This window comes from Elephantulus edwardii, unplaced genomic scaffold, assembly GCF_000299155.1.
Source record: "Elephantulus edwardii isolate Elephantulus edwardi_28Jun2011 unplaced genomic scaffold, EleEdw1.0 scaffold00042, whole genome shotgun sequence".
Taxonomy (NCBI): Eukaryota; Metazoa; Chordata; class Mammalia; order Macroscelidea; family Macroscelididae; genus Elephantulus; species Elephantulus edwardii.
Window position 1 is genome coordinate 14375824 of NW_006399792.1, and position 26736 is coordinate 14402559.

General features: G+C 36.9%; 1 protein-coding gene across 1 annotated transcript in view; it reads left to right on the top strand.

Moving 5' to 3' along the window:
* Positions 1 to 26736, top strand: part of ANTXR2 (anthrax toxin receptor 2) — a 158130-nt gene that overhangs the window by 127224 nt on the left and 4170 nt on the right. The window contains exons 13-14 of the mRNA XM_006885333.1: positions 16169 to 16213; positions 17065 to 17157. Coding sequence (XP_006885395.1) covers positions 16169 to 16213; positions 17065 to 17157 — 138 coding nt within the window. The remainder of the gene's footprint in view (positions 1 to 16168; positions 16214 to 17064; positions 17158 to 26736) is intronic.

The following is a 26736-nucleotide window of genomic DNA, read 5'->3' on the forward strand; positions in this document are numbered from 1 at the left end:
CAACCCATCTATCTATGGTCAACTGATCTTTGACAAGGAGATGAAATCAGTGAAGTGGGGGAACGACAGCCTTTTTAACAAATGGTGTTGGCAAAATTGCAAAAGAGAGCTTTAAAAACCAAACAAAGCCTAACTTTTAGTACAATGGATTATGAGTAAGATATCACACAATATGGATGTTTTCATTAATTGCTCAGCTTGGAGGAATAGGCTGTGTGTTTGGAAGATTTGTTTACTAATCAGATGGCAGAAATGACAGTCCTACGGTTGCAACATTTGTGATACCAGGCATTCTGCAGAATTACAGATGTAAGGCTAATGAGGTGGCAAACAAAGGCTTTCCGGAGTGTTGTCAATTAGAGTGTATTATATAGCTGCAAGTAAATATCTGAATATCTTGGAAATGATAAATGTTCACTTTGCTCTAGTGTCCTTGGCCAAAGTTCTCCGTCATCAAGGGAAAATTGCAAGCTCATTTCTCCTTAGTGCATTTAAGACGTTACATAAAGAAGTCATAAATCCTAATTTAAGAAGCCATTAAAAAAGGTTATCTTTTTAAAAGTTCAGTTTGCTTATAAATAAGTTGAACTTTCATGATGAGCATCTATCTGACTGGAGTGCTGTAGAATCATTTTCTTAGCCAGCAACAGCTGTGCTGTTCTTTCTAAGTAGTAATAATGCTTCTACATTGCACTTGCCTTTTATTGTTGAGGAGGGCTCCTGGTGCCTTTATTGAGTTACTTTGAGAGCAGCCTGCTTTTTTTTTTTTTTGAATGCACAATAAAATAGAAGTAATTTAAATTTTAATATGCTTTCCTTGCACCATTAATTAAAGTGATTTATGTTTGGTTGCCTCCTTGAAATAGAATGTGATGCTAGGACTTGCTGCTTCCATGGTGATGTTACCAACAGCATCACTTATGGAACAGGGCATCAAACTCTTTTTGAGTCCTGGTTTATTTGCTTTAACAGCAGCACCTTTGCTTAACTCCTGGCAGAGTACATTCTCACACTAATCTTTCCAGTCCTCATCTGACATGCATGATTTTATTTATTGTCTACATTTCTGGTCAGTTATTTACTTGCTCCAAGTAACATTGGTGAAACTGTTAAGGATAAAGGGAAAGGGAAGATGAGATCACCCAAAACATGTTTCAGCTTTGGTATTAGAAGCATTTGACTTTTTTGGCGTGGAGAAAAAAAGGACTTCCTAAGTGCTAATGTTAACAAATTTTTGTGTTTGTGCTTTTCAAAGGAAAAGCCCATACATCCTCTGATCTTATCAAAAAAGGGAGAGAAGAATACAAGGAAAATCAATCAACCAAATCTAAGAAGAGTCAGGATGGTTTCTCTATGGTGTATGCATTCTTCTTTGGCACTTAGTTAACGCTGCCTGATGAATTGGGTATTTCTTTTTGTTGCTGGAAAAAATCAGTTTTGAAATACTACTTGATCCACCGTCATTGTACAATATCTTCTCCCCCCTCCCCTTTTTAAAGCAAAGCACTTCACTGTTGACAGTTCTTTTCACTTTTTTTCTGAATATCGGAACATATGATTCCATCAAGCTGGCTGCAGGCTCCAGTGCTGACATTTTCTAGCGCAAAGAATGCCCACATCACTCGAACATTTGAAAAGTGTTAATGAGCAGATCAAAAGGACTGTTGCCTGAAGCAGCAAACTTTTTTTTTTTAAGAAATCGGCTTTCCTCCAAACTGAAATCTTCATTCTAGCAGCTAAGTAGATGAGATGTGATCCTCCCTGATGATGATAATAACAAATTGGGGGGGGGGGAATTGGAGACAAATCAAACTCTGCATATGGTTCATAAAGTGGTGGAAGTGTTTTCCAGAATCTTCGATACAGAGCTGAAGGATGCTAAGTGGGGGGAAAAAAAGAAAGAAATCCTGGCAACTAGGCAATGTTATGCCTTTTCAAATCTGCAAATTCTCATAAAATATGGTACATATGAATACATTCCTTTTCTAAAATGAATGCGCTCCTGCACAATTTAATGTACAAATGGGACTCTTAGGACTATTCTTCGTGGGTGTGTTTTTTTTTGTTGTTTTTAGTATAATAGTGTTAACAGCATGTTTCCTTTTTTTACTGCACTAGCTTTTCTGAAATGTAAGGATGTTAGCTGAACAAAAAAATTTGCCATTTTTGGCATTTGAGTATATTGGCATAAGACAGTTTTCACCCTCCTTTCTTATTTATGAAGCAATATAGTGTAGCAGAGAGGAGTATTTTGAAACATCACAATAAAACGATTTAATTTTCTGTTCCAGCATTTCTAACTAAGTGATGTAGGGCATGTTAATTAGCTAGCTTTATCTTTATAAAATAGCTATGATGATATCTAAGAGCTATTATAAGGTTTAGATGACACAACATGTATCTATCCATCCATTCATCCATTCATACCTATTTCTTCTTAGGTAGAAATAGGCATCCAACATATCTTAGTCTTTCCCTCTGTATCCTTTGTCTTTGAAGCCCTAAACTTGTTTTAAGAGAATACAATATGGCAGAGGTAATTTGAACTAAAAGTTGTAGGTTTATAGACCTAGATTCTGGGTTTAAATCCTGTTGTTGTTGTTGTTCGGTGCCATCAAGTTGAGTACGATTCATAACAAAGACATCATGCTGGAGAAGGTGGAGGGTCAGAGAAAGAGACCGAGACCCTCAACAAGATGGATTGAGATACATTAAGGGAGGGCTTGAACATGTCAGAGGATGTTGAGGATGTTGCAGGTCAGGGCAAGATTCAAACATTGCTGCTTAAAATCAGTCTGAGTTGTAGTCAGTTTATGACAGCTATTCACGATCCTCTACTGTGATTCTTTTGAGAGTAGTCAGTAGTGGTGGTTGGGCACCACCTAGTTCTTCAGGTATCAGAGGTTTAGAAATTGAGTTTTGCTTGGTCATTTTGTCCTTTATGCAAATGGCATCTTGGCTTTTCTTTTCTTTTCTTTGTTCTAGACAAGGAGAGACATACATATGCACCTTACATGTCTGCCCTCCATCACTTAAGACATCAGTTGCAGCTCACCAAGTTAGGATATAGAACATTGTCTTTGTGGACTATGTTAAACCAGTTGATCTTGAAATTACTGTCCCAAGGCCTTAGGCCCAGGAATTCATTCTCCCAGGAACGGTTTTGCTTCTTGTTGGTAGATCTTCTTTTTTTTATATTTAAAATTAGTATATGAAAATAAGAGAAATAAAAAATGTACATATCATGAGGGATGTATTCCTCAGGAGGACACCCCACCTGTGCTGCACAGGAACACCAGTATCACAGGGGCGTGGAGAGGTAGTGGGTGGATAGAGATGGGTGGCTGCCTAAGCTTTCAAACCAGAACTGGCTAGGGGCAGATGTGCGTGGTGCTGGAGGGACAAAGAAGGGGACTGAGCTGGATGCTAGCAGAGCAGGGATCAGGGTAGGAACAAAACACATGTACCTAAAGGGGTCACATGCAGGACCAACATGTTACCTGAATAATGAGAAAGTTCTCTTATCTGCTCTTTGGGGCAAAATTCTTGTCTTTCAAATATTACTTTAGAAACAAGCAACCAAATTAAGGCAGACTAGGGAGAAGGATTAGGCATCCACTCCTGAAGTAACAATCCTCAGAAAACTCTGTGTACAGTAGAGCACATTTACAGTAGACTAGCAGATAAGGCACCAGAGGCAGAACCATCTCACTGGGAATCATGAACGAGGAGGAACAGTTGCAAACAGACACTACTGATTGGAACGTGGAATGTTAGAAATACGAATGTAGGAGTATTAGAGATTTTTAAGGAAGAAATGAAACATATAAATATTGACTTTCTGGGCATTGGTGAAATGAAATGGGTTGGCATGATGTATTTTGAATCAGGTACTCAATCATATAATCATATGATCTGCTGCACTGTAGATGAAAATGTGAGGGGGGCAATGGACCATTTCTAGATCAGTCTTGAAATACAATGTTGTGAGTGACAGGAAAATATCCAGATGCATACAAGGAAGTCCAGTAAACCACTAAAATTCAAATATATGAACCAACAACCAGGCCCAAAGAAAGAAAAAATATATGACTTTTACCAACTTTTGCAGTCAGAAATTGATTGAACATGCAACCAAGATGTTTTGATAATAATAGGTGATTGGAAAGCAAAAGTTAGGAACAGGGAAGAAGGATCAGTATTTTGAAAGCATGGACTTGGTGACAGAACTGAGGCTGGAGATAGAATGATAGAATTCTGTACCATCAATGATCTATCAATTTCAGTCACTTTTTAAAAGGAATATAAATGGCGACTATACACATGAATCCCCTGATGGTCTACACAGGAATTAGATTTACTACATGTGTGGAAGAAATCGCTGGAGAATCTCAATGTCAGCTGTGAAATTTAGGCTAGATGCTGATTGTGGAACAGACTATAAACTGTGCATATACAAGTTCAAACTTAAACTAAAGAACCAAAGTTTGACCTTGAGTCTATTCCACCAGAGTTTAAAGACCATCTCAGGAACAGGTTTGAAGGCTTGAGGACTAATGAGCAAAGACCAGACGAGCTGTGGGAGGATATAAGGAATATTATTCATGAAGAATGCAGAATGTTATTACAAAGACAGAAGAGAAAGAAAAGACCAAGGTAGATGTCAGAAAAGACTCTGACTATTGCACTAGAGCACCGAGAAGCCAAAGCAAAATGAAAAAAAAAAAATCAAGAAGTTAAGGAGATGAACAGAAGCTAGCATGGAAGGAGAAAACAAAGCATATAAATGTTCAAGGAGCTAATATCATAAAATCAAAAGGAATTAACTCGCTCCACATTTCAAATTCAAGCCTCGGGTCACAATACTGAAGGGTGCCAAACAGACTGTTGAGTGACCCAGGAAGCATCAAAAGAAGATAGAAGGAGTACACAGAGTCACTATAACAAAAAAGAACTGGCTAACACAGAAGAATTTAATGAAACAACATATGATCAATAGCCTTTGGTGATTAAGGAGGAAGTCTTAGCTTCTCTGAAGAAATTGGCAAAAAAACAAGGCCCCGGAATTGATAGAATACCAATTAACATATTTAAGCAAACATATTGCCCTGGGCGCACTTACCAGGTTATGTCAAGAAATCTGGAGGACAACCACTTGGCCAACTGACTGAAGAACTGTATTTATTCACATTCCAAAAAAAAAAGGTGAGCTGACAGAATGTGGAAATTATTGACAATATCAGTAATATCACACACAAACAAGATTACCCAGAAATGACTGGAACAGTACATCAGCAGAGAACTGCTAGATATGCAGGCTGGCTTTAGAAGAGGCTGTGACACTAGGGACATCATAGCCAATGTTAGATGGTTGTTGGCTGAAAACAGAGAGTAGCAGAGGATTGTCTATCTGTGTTTTATTGACTGTGCAAAAGAATTTGGCTGTGTGGATCACAAGAAATTGTGGCTAACCATAAGAAAAATGGGGATCCCAGAACACTTAATTGTGATTATTCAAAACCTATACTTGGATAAGGAAGCAGTAGTTGGAACAGTGCAGGGAAACACTGAATGGTTCAGGATCAGGAAAGGTGTGCTTCAGGCATGCATCCTGTCTCCATACTTTTTCAGTCTTTATGTAGAACAGATCATTTGGGGGGCTGTATTTTATGAGGAGGAATGTGACATCAGGGTTGGAGGAAGACTCATAAAAAAACCTGTGTAATGCGAGTGATGCAAACTTGCTTGCTGATATTGAAAAGGCAGTGAGACATTTGCCTCATGGTAAAGAACTGTAATCTTCAATATGGATTGAAGGTCAACATCAAGAAAACAAAGATTCCCACCACTGGGCCAAATGGCAACTTCATGATAGATGGAGATGAGATTGAAATTGTTGATGACTTTGCCTTTCTTGGTCCCATAGTTAACACTCTTGACGCCAGCAGTAAGGAAATCAAAAGGTGAATTGTATTGGGAAAGTCTGCTGTCAGGGACCAATCGAGTACTGAAGAGCAATGGTGTCACTCTAGAGACCAAGGTGTGAGTTATCTAGGCCATAGTCTTCACAGTTACTTGCTATGCATCTGAAAGCTAGACAGTAATTAACAGATGGTAGAAGAAGGATTGATGCCTTTCAGTTGTGGTACTGGAGAAGAGTGTTGAACATACTGTCGACTGCCAGGAGAACAAACAGGTCTGACCTGGAGAGGGTGAAACGAAGCCACTCCTTGAAGAGTGGGCATGTGACCAGGAGGGACCAGTCCTTGCAGCGAGACATCATCTTTGAAGGGTTGAGGGATAGCAGGGGAGAGGAAGACCCAGGATGAGATGGATTGACTCAGTGACTGGAGAAATGGGATTAGGTCTTTCAGAGTTGATGAGAGGGTTCAGAGGTAATGTACATAGGGTTGCTATGAATTGCAGGCGATTAAATGGCACATAACAAAAATGCAAACATAATGGGTGGTGGTTGTTAAGTAATGATAATACAAAATTGTATCTTAGTTCTATTTCAGCTTTTGAAGATATTAAGTGTTATGATGTGTCTCTAAAATATAATAGGCCTATATTTTGTGTAGTGGAGTTTGAGGCTTTGATTCTATGGTTAATAATGTAAAATATATGTTTACTTGTATGTTAAAATCACTTTAAATTTGTTCATGAGCCATATACTTGGTAATTGAAAAGATTAATTACACATTGTTGGGGAAATACACTTTATAAGATAAGGTGAATGCCAGTGTATATAGTCATGTGAACAAACTTAATGCAAAGTCATAGCAACTAAAGAAGTTGGCTGAAATACTGTGATACTTTTTTTTAATCTTTCCATTAGAATTTTTATGTTTGAAAGGACCTACAATTAATTCATTTCCCTAGTGAAGAAACTTGGATGATACTATGTCTTCCCATCTGCTATTGAGTTTATTCGTTTTCTAACTTGACTGGTTGAAAGAAAAAGGTGATATTTCATTGTCTTTGGAATTGTCAGTAGCTTAATTTCTTGGAGATAATCCATCGCTTTCCCTCCCTTTTTGTTGTGCTTTAGAGGAAAGTTTGTAGAGCAAATTAGTTTTCCATAATTATTTCTGAGTTGGAATTGATTCAGCAACAAACAACATCAACATACATATCTGGATGTAATTTTTGTTTAAATTTAGGTTTTGATACTATCTTTTGTGAACATTTATGGCTTCATATTCTTTTGATTTCACATTCAGCCATATTTTTAGTTCATACTCTCTTAAGAGCACTTTATTAGGCACCAGCGGTATTTAGTAAGCAGAACAAAATGATTGTTACTCCTGAAGAAGCTACACTCTCAAGGAGCAATAAAACAGTTGCAGCAAAATAAACATAAAAGCATGAGCTACTGATTCAACTGTAGAGCTAGATATATTTATAGAAATTTAAGACTTGTACATGAAGTGATACAAAGTCAAAAAACTGGTCTGTGTAGACAGAATAGAACCAAACATGCTAATACATGGTTATTTTATCTAGAAAAATCAGAGAGGAATTATTAATCAGTGTGTTTAGAATGCTGTTATAGTTATATACCATTGAGTCGGAACCTTATAGCTGACCCTTCAGTGTGTTTTCAGAGGTAGTATGTCATGTCACACCCATCTTTCTCCCATGGAGTAGCTGGTAAATTTATACCGCATGCTTTTGGATTGGCGGTGCAGCTCATCATGACTAAGCCAGAAGAGTTCATCATATTTGGAATGTTGTTGTTGTGTGTCATTGGGTCAGAACTAACTCATAGCTGAGCTGCAAGCAGTTTTCAGAGGCAGTTAATCTCACAGGAGGAGATTGCCCATCCTCCTTTGGAGCAACTGGTGGATTTGAACTGTGTGTCTTTAGGATTGCAGCACAGCTTCTTACCACTAGATATAGGCTTTTTATTTTTTTTTTTATGGAAAAGATATTAGAACTGAGATATGTAGAGGCCAATACAACATTCTGAATTATTTGAACCATTAAAGTAGAAAGTGAACTCAGATGTATTGAGTAGGCTTTCATTTTCTAGATTAGGTTTATGATACCTGCTAAAGGGTCTCCAGTAAAGCAAAAGAATGTAAGGATACATTTTGTCCTCTTTGAGTTTGCCAGCGGTGAGGCCTTCAGTTTGAAAGCGAGTGTTGTATGTAATTGTGAGTAAGGCAAAAACAACAGGAAAAGGCAGAGTCATGGAAGGAATGTTCAGTATTTCTCAGAACATAATATAGACCACATATGTGGATACTATTTATGTTCTGAGATATTTATATACGACTTCAAGATGAGCGGATAATAGGCAAAAAAAAACAGTTGATATTTTCACCAGGAAGTGAATATGTTGTTATTGTTAGGTACTGTTAAATAGGCTGTAATTCTAGCAATAACAACAGATTGAAACATTGTCCTCTCCTGCTCCATCCTCACAATCTCTGTGATGCTCAAGCCTATTGCTGCAAGCCTCTGTCAGGTCATCTCACTGAGGATCTTCCTCTCATTTGCTGATCCTCTGTTTTTCACAGCATGTCTTTTTCCAATGACTAGCACCTTTCTGAGAACGTTCGAAAACATATGAACTCATCTTTGCTTCTATGGAACACCCAAGCTGTATTTCCTTCGAGAGATTTTTTTCTTTCTTTTTTTTTTGTTTTTGTCCTTTTGACCATTCGTGGTATAATTGTTGTTGTTGTTGTTGTTGTTGTTATGTGTTGTTGAGTCGCTTGCGACCCTATGTACGACAGCCCTAAACTCTCCTCTGTCCTGTGCCAATCACAGTGTCTTTGATACATTCATCCCAATTACCCCAGTCACTGAATCAATCCACCTCATAGAGGGTCTTCCTCTCCTACGCTGTCCCTCCACCCTACCAAGCATGATGTCACTCTCCAAGGACAGGTCCCTCCTTACATGTTCAAAGTATGTCAGACGAAGTCCCAGAATCCTTGCCTCCAAGGAGCCACCCAGTTTAACCCTCTCCAGGATGAACCTATTTGTTTTCTTTGCAGTCCTTGGTACATTCAATACTCTTCTCCAGGACCACAGCTCAAAGGCATCAATTCTTCTTCTATCCTCCCTAGTCATTGTACAACTCTCTGACGCATAACATGGTATAATTAGGCAGGTATATTATGCTCAGACTTAGGGAAAATGGAAGAATGTTCTTCTTGTTGTTAGTTTAAGAACTCACAAAGCACTTTATGGGAATTCATAAAATTATAAATGGGAACAAGATTTGGAAAAACCTTCCATAATTTGGTGATTCATTGATTTTAATTGTGGGGATTTGGACTATTAATTATCTGACTTTGAATCTGGAGAATATTGGCCTGATTACTGAGGGATAAGTTAGTTATAATAGAAGCAGGCTAGAAACAAGCTAGAAATATGAATTGAACATAACAGTGTAGCAAGCAGACGCTGATGTTTAAAAAGGCTATTCAAATTATGAACACAAGCCTTCATGATATGTTGCTGTTACTAGATGCTGTTAAATCAGCCTGATTCATAGCAAGCCTGTGCACAAACAAATCCTTGCTGATCCTCCTGATCTTAGCTGTGCTCAAATCCATTGTTGCAGTCACTGTTATATGTTGGGGTCCCAGCCAAAAGATAACCAATTTGAATCAGCTGCTTGGTGGGAGAGAGATCAAACAATTCCCTCTCACAAAGATTTCCATCATTGGAAACCTGATGGAAAGACTGAGTCTGGATCAACTCCACAAAGGTTGGCTTGACTTGAGTTTAAGTATTGTGTATTTTAGTAAAAAATTTCATGACTATATTACTAGTTAAAATATTTAGAATTGGAATGAGAAGTAATAATGGTGAACCTGTTTTATTTGAATATGGCTTACTAATTTATAATTTCTAAGCCACACAAAAAAAATTATATTGGTAGCTTTAGGAAAAACACTGTAAGAAAGACTTTGTTGTTGTAGGTAAAATTGTACCAAAGAAACTGACCAAGATGATGAATGGATTCAGATGTTTTTCATGAGACATTATTGCAATGTATAGGTTCGAGAGATATATGATAATTACTCTAGCCTTTAAAAATTGAAATTACTGTTCTTCAAAAGGAACATTTGATGTGTGTATGTGAGTCTGTACATGAGAAATAAAGAATGAGTGAGAGAGACAGAGACTAGGATTGAGACTAAAGACTGGAAAATGTAGAACAGGAGAACCTTGGCTTCATTTGGGGAAAAACTTTCAGAGGCTGTGAGTTGCTTGCCAATGGAATAAATAGCTTTCTGGGGTTGTAGCTGTCTCTTCATTGGGGAAATTTAAGCATTAGTAGGACTGCCACTCGATGAGAAGTCTTTAGAGGATTGAAATTTTGATTAAATATGTATTGGAGGAATTGAAAAATGCCATACTTTTAGTTGAGAATTCTAAGATTATGATTTGGGTATGACAGTGGGAATAAAACAACCAACCGTAAGCATACTTCTTTCATCCCTTTCCCTTTCTCCCTTGCTAGCCCATCCTTTTAACTTCCTTTGCCCTCCTTGTCCTACATTTTCTCTCCTTCATTCTATTCTTTCTTCTCCTTTTTAAAAATCTCCTATTAACTTTCTTTACTTTCTTACATTCTTTAAGACTATTTTGTGCTGATTTATTAAGTACTAGTAATACAGTGGTTTAAAATTAAGGATTATGTGAGGGTTGTATCCTCTCTCCATAACTATATTCAATCTATAAGCTGAGCTAAATATTCAAGAAGCTGCACTTTGTGAAGAAGAATGTGACATCAAGATCGGAGGAAAACTCATCAATAACCTTCAATATATAGATGGCACAACCAACCTCGCTTGCTGAAAGTGAGTAGGACTTAAACACTAGTTACAGAAGATCAAAGAATACAGCCTTCAATGTGGATTACATCTCAACATCAAAAAAAACAAAAATTCTTACCACTGGACCAATAGGCAACATCATGATATATGGAGAAAAGACAGAAGTTGTCAACAATTTCATCTTACTTGGATGTATAATCAACATCCTGAGAACCAGCAGTCAGGATATTGGGAAACATAGTGCACTGGAGATGTCTGCAGTCTGAGACATCTACAAATTATTGAGGAGCAATGGTGTCAGTTTGAGAAGGTGCATCTGATTCTGGCTTACTTTTTCAGGCCATTTGCTAATGTTTCTGACAGCGGGACAGTGAATAAAAATGATAGAAGAATTGATATCTTCAGTTGTGGTGATGGTGAAGAGTACCGACTATCGCATGGACTGCCAAAAGATCAAAAAAGTATATCTTGAAGAAGTGCAGCCAGAGTGCTCATTTGAAGTAAAGATAATAAAGCTTCATCTCACATATTTCGGGAGGTGGAGGGACAGTGAAAGAGAGGAAGGCTATCAACCAGGTAGATTGACATAGTGGCTGCTGCAATGGGCTCTGGTGTTTTGGAGATTGAAATATGCCACAGGATAAGACCAGAGTTCAAATATATAATTCATAGGATCACTTTAGATCACACTCAACTCGCTAACACCAACAATATAGTGAGAATGAACACAATCAGAAAATGTATCCTCATAGATATCAGTTTTTAGATAGAGATAAATTGATAAACTATGATGAATGCTAGGAAAGAAAATGAGAGTTACCTCTTCAGGGCAAAAGGAACTCTGGTGGAGTAATGGGTAAGTTTTATTTGCCAACCCAAAGAATGGTAGTTCCAACTTATCATCTGCTCTGGCACGAGGGACATCATTGCCAATGTCAAATGAATCTTGGTAGAAAGCAAAGAATACTAGAAGAATGTCTATCTGTGTTACATTGACTGTGCAAAGAAAGGCCTTTGAATGTGTTGATCACAACAATTTGTGGCTAACCTTGAGAAGAATGGGAATCCCAAAACACCTAATTGTGCTCGTGTGAAACCTATACGTGGACCAGGAAGCAGTAATCAGAACAGTACAGGTTCAGGAAAGGTATGCATCAGGGATGCATCTAACTCCATACCTTTTCAGTTTATATATGGAACAGATCATTTGGGAGGCTAGACTTTATGAGGAGGAATGTGGTATCAGGATTGGAAGAAAGACTCTTCAACAACCTCCATTATTTACATGAAACAACCTTACTTGCAAAACAGAAGAGGACTTGAGCATTTGCTGCAAAAGGCCAAGGACTGCAGTTTCCAATATGGATTGAAGCTCCACAACAAGGAAACAAAGACTCTTACAACTAGACCAATTGACCTCATCATTATAGATAGATAAGAGACTGAGATTGTTAGCAATTTCAGCTTGCTCAGTTCTACAATCAACACCCTTGGCACCAGCAGTCAGGCTATAAGAAGCCAAATTGCATTGGGTAAATCTGCTGTCAGAGACCTCTCCTAAGTGCTGAAGAGCAATGATGTCTGAAGTCTAAAGTGTGCCTGATCTGGGCCATGTCTTTGCATTTATTTCGTATGCATCAGAGTCTGGACAATGACAAAGATAATAGAAGAATAATCAATGCCTTTGCATTGTGATGCTGGAGAAGAGTGTTGAACATACCATAGACTGACAGCAGATGTTGCCCAGAGGGACCAGTCCTTGGAGAAGAACTTCATGCTTGGAAAGGGGGAGGGATAGTGGCACAGTAGAGAAAGACCCTAAATGCGATGGATTGACACAGTCAAAGGGGTAGATGTGTCCCAGCAGTGAGGCCGGCTCTGTAAAGGGCAGGATTCAGAGCTGTTGTGTGTAGAGTTCTTGAGTCAAAAGTGACTTAACAGCCAATAAGAAAAACAACCTTATGAAAAAGTTCAAATATTTATAGAAATACTAATGTAATAAATCCCTCACATCCTCATTACACAGTTTCAATGATTATCAACCTGTGGTGATCAATCGTACTTCATGTATACCTCCTATTTCCTACTTCAGACTATTTTGCTTAGTTCCCCAGAATCAAATCCTTCAACCTGATGATATTTCAATATATACCTTCAAAAAGTAAGCAGTTCTTTAAAGACATTCTCATGATAGTACTAATAAACCTAAATAATTTCTGTAGGTTTTAATTTCCAAAGTTGCTGTTATTATAAACTTCCCAAAGTTTAACCTAATTGAAAGATTTAGCATTCAATGAAGTGAAGCAGTTATATTTTCATACAGTGATTTTTTTCTTATACATGCAAGTATGCCTGAATTACAAGAAGCTGCTTACACTTGGTCAAAGGTTTTCTGTCATCATAATTTAAAAGTTTAGATGTACTCTAACCAGGACAGGATTTTAAATGGGTTTCATTTCCTCTCAAAGAAAGAGTTAGCCATCTAAGATTTCATGAAAAGAGGTACGAAATAGTGATTCACAGGAAAATAATCTTGGATAAAAATATATTTCCAGACTAAAAGATGAAGAAAGAGAATAAATATATTCCTTACTTAGCAACATGGTTAAGTTCCAAAAATGAGGTTATTATTTGAAAATTCCTGGGTAAGATCACACTCTTCCACATCCCTCATGTCCCGTCATGACCCCTGGCATACCTCAAGGTGTTCATGGCTTATCCCATCACAACTTCCCCACCACCACAGAACCTGCTGGGAGTGATGGTGGTGCTGATGATTGAGGTTTGCTCAGCTCCAGAACAGTAGACTTACCTTACCCCTTGCCTTCTTACCTCTGTATTTTCCCTCTCCTGGGCCCCCAAAACAGGCATCAGTGGTGCGGGTTCCCAGGAATGTAGGCAGGTGAGGTCTGACCATGAAGGACTGACTGAGTCTATGGAGGTGATAGATAGACCTTTTGAAGGAAGATACTTCCATTGCTCCTGCTTAATTCCTGTGACTTTGGCTTCCACTGACTCCTCATGGTCTAGCACCTCCTGTATCCTCCATATCACTTACTCACCCTGTACTTTTTGCCAGCATGTTCCAGCTCTTATATATCCAACTCTGGTTATAAGAATAGCTGCCAGTTGCCAGGCTTCACTCCTTACCAACTTCCTCCACCACCACCTCCTGCTGTTTCCTTCATTTTGGCATCTTATGGGCACACACAACAGTCAGAGAGTAGAATTTTCATGTTTATAGTAAATGAAATACTAAATATGGAGATAAGTTTGTGAGGAGTATGTTTGTGTGTGTGTGTGTGTATTCCTTTTCATATCCATCTTATCCATGCAAGCTTGCCTTTTGTTACCAATATATGAAAAATGTCAATGAGTCAGGAAGATTTTGCTAGTAAATATCTATCTTATTGAAAGGAAATATATGGTAATTAGTAGAAAATGTTTGGATTTGGCATCAGAAGAAATTTGTGGAAGTGATGAAATATCTCTCTCTCTATCTGTCTACCTGTCTACCTATCTCACATTGTTTGCTGCTATTGGGCTGTCCCCCAGGTTATCTCCCTTGACTCTTTTTCAGCATCATAGCCCATCCAAACCTCCACTGACAGATAAGCCAGGAAGAGACAGAATTAGGTCTTTCAAGCGGAAAAAAAAGAAGCAACCACTGAGACAGCACTCTCCTTATCTATATGATAAAATAAGGATGAAAGGAATGAATGTGTGAGAATATTGTGATTAGTTGATGTAAAAGGAGCAGTGACAGCCACATTGACCTTCATCATACCACAGAGGGGAACTGTCCCATGAACAATATCAACCACACAAAACCAATTCCCACAATGTCAGACATGCACACCACACTCTTGGACTTCTTTCTGCTCATCTCAACACTAATATTCTGTTTTATTGGACCTATCTTTTCTTATATGATAGCTCATCAACCACATAGAGCTATATTAAGCCAGTAAAAAGGCCAAAATTCAGATTAGTAGCAGAATGAAGTGATGACAACTGAAATGTGCTCACTGGCACATCAGCCTTGAACCTATGACTTTAGCCCAGGGTTATAAAGCTCCCAGTCCTGCCAGTTATGACTCTCCCCTACTCCCTAGTCCTCCAACAAATTTGGGCAAAAGACTGTTAGCCCTGGTTCAGTTGTGTAACAGTCATGTCAAGTGTCTGGTTTTCTTCTAAGGGTGTATAGCTGCTGCTCCCGTAGGCCTTGTCCAGCTGGAAAAGAATCTTAATGAGGTGTTGTTTTATCTTACATACTCTTTGCTAGTAATGAGGTTGCTCCAATTCTGCCACTGAATCTGCTCATATTAATGGTGAGACTAGCCAATCCCCTGGTGCATAGGCTGACACATCTTATTTGCATATTCAAGGCCATCCACAAGGCAAAGAAAGCCAATGGATACATGTTGAAGGGCAAACTCTTGACACCACAGTTAAGTGGTGTTGTCTGTGGAGTGTAGCTCTATTCTGATGTACATGAGGTCACCATGATTCTGAATTGACTCCATGAACCCCAAGTCTTATCTAGTTCTCCTTAATAATTTGTACCTAAGTTAAAACGGAGTTGTATTGCTCTTGGAGACATATGGGAATACTGGCTGAGCTAGAAGATTGTCTCACTTGAGGGTCTTTCATGTAGTTGGCAGGTGTCAGAAGGCATGAAGTCATCTGATAGTTGGACTGAGCTAATTGTCTGCAGTGACTTCTCCACTCACATGTCTGGCACCTCAACCATAATGACTCCAACAGCTAGGACTGGCCAAATTTCTTCTGTCACCATGATTATATAATAGCCTGACTGTATTAAACATTTCAATGGAGTTTCAATGAAGACCATCATAAAGTATATTCTTAGTGGAGTGACTGCCTTTCCCTAGATTGAATGTTCCAAAGCTATTGTTGTTTGTTGAATTTATTCTTACTCATTGGGATTTAGGTCAAAAGAAACGTTTGACCTAACCACAAAAATGTTTTGCTGTTAATTCTGCCTCGTTACATTGATCAAAAGTCACAAGGCAGCACAGATTCAAAGATGGGCATAAATACTGGGAGACTATGCTTCTTGACAGACATCTTTTAAGCTACCCATGACTCTACTGGGAGCTCTGATGGTGTAGTCTCTAGGGAGTTGGCCTCCTAAGACAAAGGCAGCAGCTACCGTTGGCTCCTCAGAAGACACTGGGAAATCTCCTTCTGTGCAATATATAGCCTTTTGAAAAATCTGCTGAAAGGTTAGCTATGATTTGGTTCCAATTTTGATGGCAATAACTTTGAGTTTTGAATTCTTTCTATACATTCTTATTTTCTCTAATGTCTTTAAAGATTAATATTTGATATTTTTTCCCTAGGTTATCAAAGATCCACCTCCGCCACCACCCTCTGCGCCACCAGAGGTAAATGAATGTCAAGTTAAGTGGGTTGGGTTTTCTTTTTCTTGTGTTTTGATTTCATCCCCAGATTTGACCAATTAGTTTCTTATTTTATAATATCTATGAAGTTCAGATGTTAGTTTTCATTTGGATGTTGTGCTTTGTGTTGTGTTCCCCCCCCACCCCCATATACTATAGGGAGAGATCTTTCACATTTTGGTAAGAGTAGACAAGCAATTACAATCAATGATTTAATACATTTTTTGGTATAAGTATAGCAATAACTCTTTGGCCAATTATTTAATTTTTTAAAAAGGTTTTGAAGATTTATCTGGTAATTAATTAAGTTAAAATATTACTACTTTCTGTAAAATGGCTATAGTACTTTTAATATTACTCTGACAAAATACTTTTAGCAACATGCAATATGGGATGCATTTTTATTACCTATTTAAAATTTTTATCAGTGGCTGGTCTTTTTAGTTCAGATTTCACAGAGATAAGAGTAATACCTGCAATGATGATTTAAATAATTTTTAAAACATATCCTAATTTTATACTTTTAAATATGAAGTAACTAATAGATAATAATGCTCACAATTCAGAAGGAAATTTTGTCATCTTAAGAGTGGAATAAAAAGTGAATCCTTAATGTTGATGGAGAGAAGAAGTCTTCAGATTTTAGTCTCACCTGAGATTCGACCATATAAGCATAATGCACATGGTTCACTTGTCCTTTACTTAAATTTCATTACTCTTCTCCTATTTTAATATTGTTACTTAGAAAAATGTTTAAATATTAATCAGTTCTAATTAACAATATTTTAAAAATAAATATCTTTTTTTGCTTGTTTGTTTAAATTACATTGACAAAGGAGGAAGAAGAATTTCTGCCTAACAAGAAATGGCCAACTGTTGATGCATCCTATTACGGTGGTCGAGGAGTTGGGGGAATTAAAAGAATGGAGGTTGGTATCAACAAAAAAATTAGAAGCTGCTAATCTGGAATATGTGTTTCTGGAATTACTAAGTAAAAAAGTATACTTTTCAATGTATTTTTTAATTCAATATTAGGTCTTTTATTCTGGTGCTGGCCCCCTCCCTCCCCTTGATGGAGTCATCTTTGCCATTTTGGACAATTTTTTTCAGTAGTCAAAAAATTGCATTCATAAACCCTCTGAATTCCAAAGGTCAAAATAAAGCTAGGACTTTTTTTAGTATTTTGAAAAAGATTACTTCACAGAATGTCAGCTTTGAGGAACCCAAGCACTTGAAGCAGTAACAATGCTGGTCTTTGAAAAGCTTCAGTTTCTCTGTTCTATTTGAGGAGAAAAATATTAAATTATTCAGTAGTATGATTATGGCCTTATCACAAGCAAGAAGGAAGCACATCTAAGACTTGGTAAAGCTCTTTTTGCCACTTACGAACTATGTTAAATATTAAATATGATTTCTAGAATGTGGTGAATTCATTAATAATAAGCAATAATTACTAGTTCTGAACTTTTAGTAGAATCATAGGCAGGCTAGCGTCCCACCCAAGGAACAGTTTGAGAATTTTTTTCATTGATATGTTAAATTTGAAAAACATCTCAGAACAGGTTTAAAAAATTGAACACTAATGAATGAAGACCAGATGAGCTATGGGAGGATATCAAGAATATCATCCAGGAAGAAGGCAAAAGACAGGAAGAAAAAAATATTAAGATGGATGTAGAAAGAGACTATAGATATTGCGCTAGAGTGCTGAGAAGCCAAAGCAAAGGGAAAAAAAAATTAAAGAGCTGAATAGAAGATTTCAAGGTGTCATTTGGAAAGTGTTCACTTTGTTTCAAAGTGTTCATGGGAAGATGAAACAGAGCACTAAAATTAAATGTGCAAAGAGCTGAAGTCAGAGAATCTAAAGGGACAAACTCACTCAGAATTTCTTAAGCTGAGGAACTGAAGAACAAATTCAGACTTCAAGTTACAATACCAAAAGATGCTATGGGCAGAATATTGAGTGATCCAGGAAGCATTAAAAGAAGATGGAAGGAGTACACAGAGTCATTGTACCAAGAATAATGGGCTGACAGAAGAACTTTATATGAAACAAGAAGTTTCATATGAAGCAAGAAACAACATATGATCAAGAAGCAATGATGATGTAGGAGAAAGTACAAGTTGCTCTGAAGGAATTGGCAAAAAACAAGGCTGTAGGAATTGATGGCATACCAACTGACATATTGCAACAAACATGCTGCCCTAGATGTGCTTACCAGGTTGTGCTAAGAAATCTGTAGAATTACTTCATGTCCAACTGACTGGAAGAGATCCATTTTATTCCTTTAAAAAAAACAATAAAAAAACAAAAAACAAAAAAAAAATGTCATTGCAGCATTAATCACCATCACAAGAACATAGAAACTATCCAAATGTCCAACCACAACTGAATGTTTTGAGTATTTATGGTACATTCACATGATGGAATACTACGCAGCACGCAGGAGCAATGAGTTTATAAATCACTACCTAAGTTGGGAGGGACGGGAGAGCATTATGCTGAGTGAACTAACTCAGTTCCATAAGGACAAATACTGTATAAAACCATTATTGGAGAATGGGTATGAGGATCTGAAGGAGTGAGGGAAAGGAGAGTGCAGAAGGTGGGCAGGCATGGTGGAGGGTGGTCAATCATAGGCTTGCATAATTTGATGGGTGCAAGGGGGATGAAGGAAATGGGAAAGATCTGGTGTGAATAACAGTGTAAAAGAACTTTTAATTTAAACCAGTATTTTTAAAAAAAGGTGCAAAAAGCAGTATATTTTAGGGCATATTATGATTATCATAAGAGTACGGAATGAATGTTGCTGAGTGGAGTATATTTGCGGTGGGGCTGGGAGTGGGGGGGTGCGGAGGGATTGTATACCAATGAAGGAATTTTCTTTTACTTTTCAAAGAGAAGAGCGAACTGCGGGTGGGGGTGGGGTGGACGGGGAGAAAAGTGCAACAATGAATGACTGGAAATCCAAAACCTCTGTAAATGTTCATTGAAATTAATTAAAAAAAACCAATGTATAAAAATTTTAAAAAAGGTGATCTGACTGAGTATGGAAATTACCAAACAATATTACTAATATCACACAAAAGCTAAACCCTGCTGAAGATTTTCCAAAAATGTCTGAAACAGTACATTAGAGAACTACCAGAAATCCAAGCTAGGTTTAGAATAGGCTGTGGCACTAGAGACTTTATCGCCAATGTCAGATGGATATTAGCTGAAAGCTGAAGAGTACCAGTGAAATGTCTGTCTGTGTTTCATTGACTATTCAAAGGTATTTGACTGTTTAGACCACAACAAATTGTGGCTAACCTTGAAAAGAATGGGAATCCCAGAACACTTGACAGTGCTCCAGAAGGCAGTTATCAGAACAGAGCAAGTAAACATTGCATGCTTTGAAATTAGAAATGTGTCAAGGATGTGTCCTGTCTCTATACCTTTTCAGTCTGTATGCAGAACAGATCATTCAAGAGGCTGGACTTTATGAGGAGGAATGTGGCACCAATATTGGAGGAAGACTCATCAACAACTTATGTTATGTAGATAATACAACTTTGCTTGCAGAGACTGAATAGGACCTGAAACATTTGCTGCAGAAGGTCAAGGACTGTAGTCTTCAATATGAATTGAAGCTTAACCCAAGAAGACAAATATTCTCATGACTGGACCAATTGGTAGCATCATGATGCATAGAGAAGAGATTGAGGTTGTTAACAATTTCAGCTTATGCGGTTCCACAATCAACACTCTTGGCACCAGCTGTAAGGGAATCAAAAGGTGATTGCATTGGGGAAGTTTACTATCCTGGACTTCTCTAAAGTGCTGAAGAATAATGATGTCAGTCTAGAGACTAAGGTGCCCCTCATCCAGGCCATGAACTTTGTATTGACTTACTATGCATTAGAGGAATGAATGGACAATGGCTAAGGATGACCGAAAATTGATGCCTTAGAGTCATGGTGCTGGAGAAGGGTATTGAACACACCCTGGGCTTCTAGGAGAACATACAAGTCTGTCTTGGAGTAAGTGAAACTAAGTATTTCCTTGGAGACAAGGATATGGAAGCTCTGTCTCACATCCTTTGAGCATGTTGCCAGGAGAAACCAGTTCTTGGAAAAAGGTATCATGCTTGCAAGGGTAGAGGAACAGTGCAGAAGAGGAAGACCCTGGGTTAGGTGGATTGACAGGTTAACCAGGTCAGTAGTATTAGGTGTGTCATAGTCAGTGAGATTGCTTAGGATAGGGCAAGGTTCAGAGCTATTGTACCTAGGGTTGAAATGTGTCCTGGATGACTCCATGGCACATAACAGCAACAACAAAACTGACTTCGTTATTAAGCACATGTCCTACTATTATTCTTCATTAGGTAAATAGATAGATAGATAGATACCAGTAATCAAGCAGACTATGATAGTTTTGACTACAACAAAGGAATACAGCATATTTTGAAATCTGGAAAGGTGGGTTTCACGGTTCTGTCTGCTTACCATATTTATTTGATATGTATGCTGAGTAAATAAGCCAAGAAGCTGGACTATGTGAAAGAGAATGTGGCATCAGAATTGGAGGAAGTCTCATCAGCAATCTGTGTGATGCATATGACACAATCCTGATTGCAGAAAGAAGACTTGATGCATTTACTGAATAACATCAAAGACTTCAGCCTTTGATATGGATTACATCTCAACATAAGAAAACAAAAATCTCACCACTGGATTAATAGTCATCACTATGACGGAGAAATGATTGAAATTGTCATTGATTTAATTTTATATGAATATACGATCAACATTCATGGAAATAGTAGTCAGGAAATCAAAGGATGTGTTCTATTGTGTGAATCTATTTCCCAAAACCTCCTTAAAATGTTAAAAAGTATGTCTATCGGTTTCAAGACAAAGGTTCATCCAGTCTCTATGTGGTATTTTCAATTGCTTCTGTTGCTTAATAAACTAGACAGTAACTAAGTAGGACTGAAGAGGAATAGACATTTTTGAATTGTGATATTGGTAGAGAATAGTGAATATAGCATGGACTGCTAAAGAATAATCTGTCTTGGAAGCAGTGCCAGAGTGCTCCTTCGGGGTCAGGAATGTGGCATTTCATCGCATGTACTTTGGGCATGTGATCAGGTATTAGGAAGTGCCAATGTTTGGAAAGGGACATCATACTTGAGAGGTGGAACTTTGGAGTAGGCAAGGAGGCCCTTCAATGAGATATATTAACACATTGACTGTATCAGTGGGCTGAAGTGTAGTGGAGATTGTGTGATAGGAGAAGACCAGACAGTATTTCTACCTATTACACAAGGGATCCCTGTGAGTCAGCGTCAACTTGATGACAGTTAACAGCAAAAATAACAATATTATGTGCAACAGAAGAAATGATTGTCCTGTACTGCATCATCCTTATGATGCCTGATTGTGGCTACTGTGCCAGTCTCTCCCACCAAGAGTCTCCTTGCCTGCCTTGGTCATCTACTTCACTAACCCTTTTGTTCTCTTACAGCAGTTGATCTCTCTTGATTATGTGTCCACAGTAAGTGATTCAGATGATGTCCAGTGTGATCCATAAGATTTTCATTAGTTAATCAAGAGGAGAATACAGAATCTTTCTTATGATCTTGCTGATGTTTTCAGTTATCGTGGCATAACTTCCAACATCATAACAATTTTCCTCAATAATTATTTCTTAATTTTGATTCTTGATAAGAAGGAACTTTAATATGTTTTAAAAATTATTTTATGTGTCTCCCACTAATAACTAAGTTCATTAACTCCTAACTATTGTCATTTTCTCTTTTGAATAAAGTTCAGTATCCCAAGGAGAAATTCTTCCTTTCACAATCAATTTTTGTATTCTTCAGATAAAGCCTAAACTAACTTAATTGCCATTAATCTAAGTATTTAATAATTCTAACACTAGTTCTAACTTCCTGATCACAATTGGCCATATAATGATACACATTTATCCTAAGAGTATGTGACTTTATTAATAAAATGTTCTCTGAGGTAGGTATCTCTTTGTCAGTAAGCAAAAGGCTAGTACTAGAACCATTAAATGTGTCTTTTACAGAAGATACACTTACATATTTTATATAGATAATTGAGAATATCAAGCAGTTCAAGAGAACATAGCTCTTGTTTCATACAGGTAAAAGATGATTTTCCTTCCACTAGTCTTTGTAGAAGAGAATTTTCATAAAATGATAAGGAGTTGCATTGCTAACTCAACAATGCTTAATCCAAATCGACCAGCTGCTCTGAGGAAGAACAATGGGCAATCTAATCTCATTCCATTTACAGCCTCTGAAAATCCACTGGAAGGTCAGCTCTGAGTTGGTTGTGCTCTATGACAACAAGTTGAGTTTGGTTTAAGTCCTTGTTGAGTAATTCAGGGCTTGAAGACAAAAGAAAAGAGTAGCATATATGTTCCTATATGAAGAAAAATCACATTTAAAAATAATATTAGTTGATATAGATATCTTTTCTTAAATTTTAAATTTATTATTTATTCATACCATCATTCGTTTTTACACCATCATTCCAACATTGTTTCATTCATAGACATTTTGTTTTATGCAATCATTTCTATCTGTTGTGTTTTATATAATTAATTGTTGTTGTTGTTATGTGCTGTCAAATCACCGGCAACTTATAACAACGCTATGTACAACAGCTCTGAAGCCTGCCCTGTCCTGAGCCAGTCTCACTGACTGATACACCTATGCCGATTATCCTCGTCACTATATTGACCCATCTCATCTGGGGTCTTCCTCTCCTGCACTGTTCCTACACCCCTCTGAGCATGATGACCTTCTCCAAGGGTAGGTCACTCCTGGCCACTTGCCCAAAGTATGTGAGATGGAGCTTCAAAATCATAGCCTCCAAGGAGAAACTTAGTTTTACTCTCTCCAAGACAGACCTACATGTTTTCTTGGCAGTCCGTGGTATGTTCAAGACTCTTCTCCAGCATCACAATTCAAAGACATATGATGAATTAATATTGATCGATTCACACATTCCACAAGCCAGCAGCTTGCTATGAACATAGTTGTACATACATATTTCTTTTCATGTCTTACCTCTACTTCCCTTTGGAGTATATTCCCCACAGTGGAATAGTTGAGCCATATGAGATTTCCATGTTCAGCACTTTGAGGAAACACCAAACTGCATTTCATAGAGGTTGTACCCTTTTACAGTGCCACCAGTGGTGCAGTACGGTTCCAATCTCTGTATTCTCTCCAAAATTAATTGCTTTCCTGGTAAACTTTGCTAATGCTCCTACGGTCAAATGGTATCTCATTTGTGTTGGCAGTGCAACTCTTTACCTACTAAGCCACCAAGGGCTCTCCAAGGATGTTACGATTTTTGCTAAAAACCTTAGGGGGAAAAATAGCAGCTAGACTTTTCAATGTGTCACTGTTCCAAATATTGAGGATTTTTTCTCAATAAAAGACAAAATTAAGCACTGTCACTTAAACAGGTCCTGATTGAGGAATGGTGCTGTTGGTTTACAGTAAAGAGATCCAACTACTCATCCTCATCTCATTTCAAATTTCAAGAGTTATTGGTTCAACATGGGAAATAAGACCTGATTTACTCCATCGTAGAAAATTTATGAAAAAGCTTTATCCACCTTTTATCATCTCTGAGTTTATGTTAGTCTTTGGTTAATTTAGGTGATGTTGTAGATTATTCCATCACTTCATATGAGTGATAAGTAAAAAATGGTTATTCAGTTGTGGATCTTAAATTAGTAAACATAATAGATAACAATCTTTAATATTTTACTAAATTTATTATATATGGCTGAGAAAGATCTATTAGTTTTGAATATTCCCACCAAAATTGAGAATTAAATGGTATTAAAATTATAAAAACATGAACTTAATTAACTTAAAGTAAGAAATTAGAAAAACCCTCTGTTTTAAACGTATGGCTCCTCACAAATGCATAGAGACATAAGTTGCTAGTTCCTAGTGGCTTTGGGAAGGAAGGAATGGAAATGTGACTGTTCACACCTTGATAGTATTTTCTGGGTTTTTAAAATCATGCATAGGAGGGGAAAAAATGAAAGGAATTGTAGAAATTATTAGCAAGCATGAATTAATAAATCTTCCTAATTTAGTTTTTTTACACTAGTTTAGAAAATTTACTTAGAATTTTTCTTAGCCTTTAAAATGAAATATTTAAATATTATGCTAATGACAATGTTTTAAAAATCTACAACTGGGCTATATTAATAATAGCTGTTAGCTTATCCACAATAATGACTTCAAATGTGTGTTTCTCCTAATACAGCAGGAAACTTTTAGTCAGAATTCTAAGATGAAACCTCATAGCCTTCCAAATACGATATAAGAATCTTAAGATCTCATTGTTTAATGATAAAAGCCAAGTGACTTTGGAAGAGTTTAGGAATAAAGATTATTTTATCGATCATGTTTACATTTGCATTTATAATGCAATAAAAAGATTAACTTCCTAATTCTGTGAACTCCCCCTTCAGCAATGTACCTTTTAAATCTATTGTCTCAATGTGGTCAGATTAAGAACATTCAAATTTGTCTTTGAAAATTTTATGGAAACTGACTTGCACCACTCTCATTACCATGTACTGAGCTGACTCATAGCTGACCCTCCATGGGGTTTCTGAGGCTGTAAATTGCTCAGGAAGTGATTGTTCATCTTTCTCCTGCAGATTTACTGGTGGATTTGAGTCACCAGAGGGGCAAAGGCTCTGACTTTACACCACAAATCCCTGCACTGTAGGCTTCCAGCTGCTTAAAATGGTAATCAGTTTAATCAGAGATTAAAGAAATGAGAACTGTTTGTTGTGCTGTCTTTGGTGGGAATGGTGAATTAATGAACACACACTAATGATTTTGTGTAATTATTTTTTTCTAGGTCCTTCCAATTGTAGTCCCTTAAGTATTATCTGTTGATAAGTTAGGTCCTCGATAGTTGAATCCTTAGATGCCACATAGTTAACTAGTTTATCTAGTTTAGTGTTCTTTATCTGACTGAGAATTGTATCTGTAATAAAAAAATTATATCTGTATATGTAAAATAAAAAGGAAAAAACATACAAACATGTGATGATTATCTTTATGTGTATTCTAACAGCTGTGAAAATTATGTAGGAATTTGTATTTTGTAAAAATTTGTTTTTATGAGTTGATATAAATTTTATTTTCAAATGTTTCCATTTTTATTTGCTTCTCTGAGTTATGAAGTACATATGTTTACTCAACAGTATCTCCCCGTTTAGTTCTTTGAAATTGAGACTTTGAGACTTCAAAGATATGTACTTTGACTTTTAATTCAATTCTGCTGTTTCTAAAGATTTTATAAGTTTTAAGTTTATCTGAGCTTAAGGCACAGTGATTTGTAAGAGAAGGTCATTTCTCTAGAAGGAAAGCCAACTATGTAGCTCTAAAGGTTTAATGATGTTTAAAACAATTTTAACAACCTCATAAAGAACATTCTAGTACCATTGATCACACTGAAAGATACAGATACATTTTAATGACTCAACAGGGTCCACTTGAAATTGAAAGCCATTTTAAAATTACAGTTAAAAAAAGGTAAAAACATCTAAGGAAGACTTATCAAAAAGCTATGAATAGTTCTTTCTATGAACAGTGATTATCTGTATCTCTGACCACTAATTCAGGTAATTAAAATGCTCTTAAAAAGTATTTAAGTTTTTTTCCCTTTGTATAAATCACTTAAATATGGTGGGTCATTGGAGTCATTGTATGCCCCGAATAGACTTAATTTTTCTTTTTAGAGTTCCACTTGCACTATCTCTTTAGTTTTTGGAAATCTCCTTCCTTTTCATAGGACTTCCCTACAATATCTTGATCACATTGCCTGCATATGAAAAAGTTTGACTTAGAGTTGGCTCTAATTCTGATTTCTTGTAAAATAACAAAAATAATCAAGTGACCCTGTGGTTTTTCAAAATCAGGAGCTTTCAGAGAAGGAGATTCCCTAAATTTTGTGGAACTTACTGTTCTTCCAGAGTTCTTTTCAAAACAGAATCTTTCCAAATTTGTGTTCCTCAATGAGATATTGTGTTCTAAATAATCATATGTGTCCAGGCTCTGACGAACCTGAGAGCTAAAGACTGAATGTAAAAAGTAGAGAAAAATCATATATGATTTATTTCCAAAGAATAACTTTTTAAATCATACTTGTTATCCAATCAAACTTGACAAAAAGTTTAAGGACACTGTCAACTCCTTTGTCGGAAATATTTGTAAAATTCAAATCTGTTTGGAATTTACTAATCTTTTTCAGATAGCTTACGTTCATATTCTTTTCCTGCTGGTTAATAGCTATCTGGCTTAGGACACAAATCTCCATGACTAAATTTTCTCACCTTGAAACAAATACCTGTATCGTTGTGGTTTTGTGTGGATTAAGTGAATGATCAACACAAAGATACATTCATATTTTATGAAACTTTCTTATAAACATGGTTAGCTAACAAATTT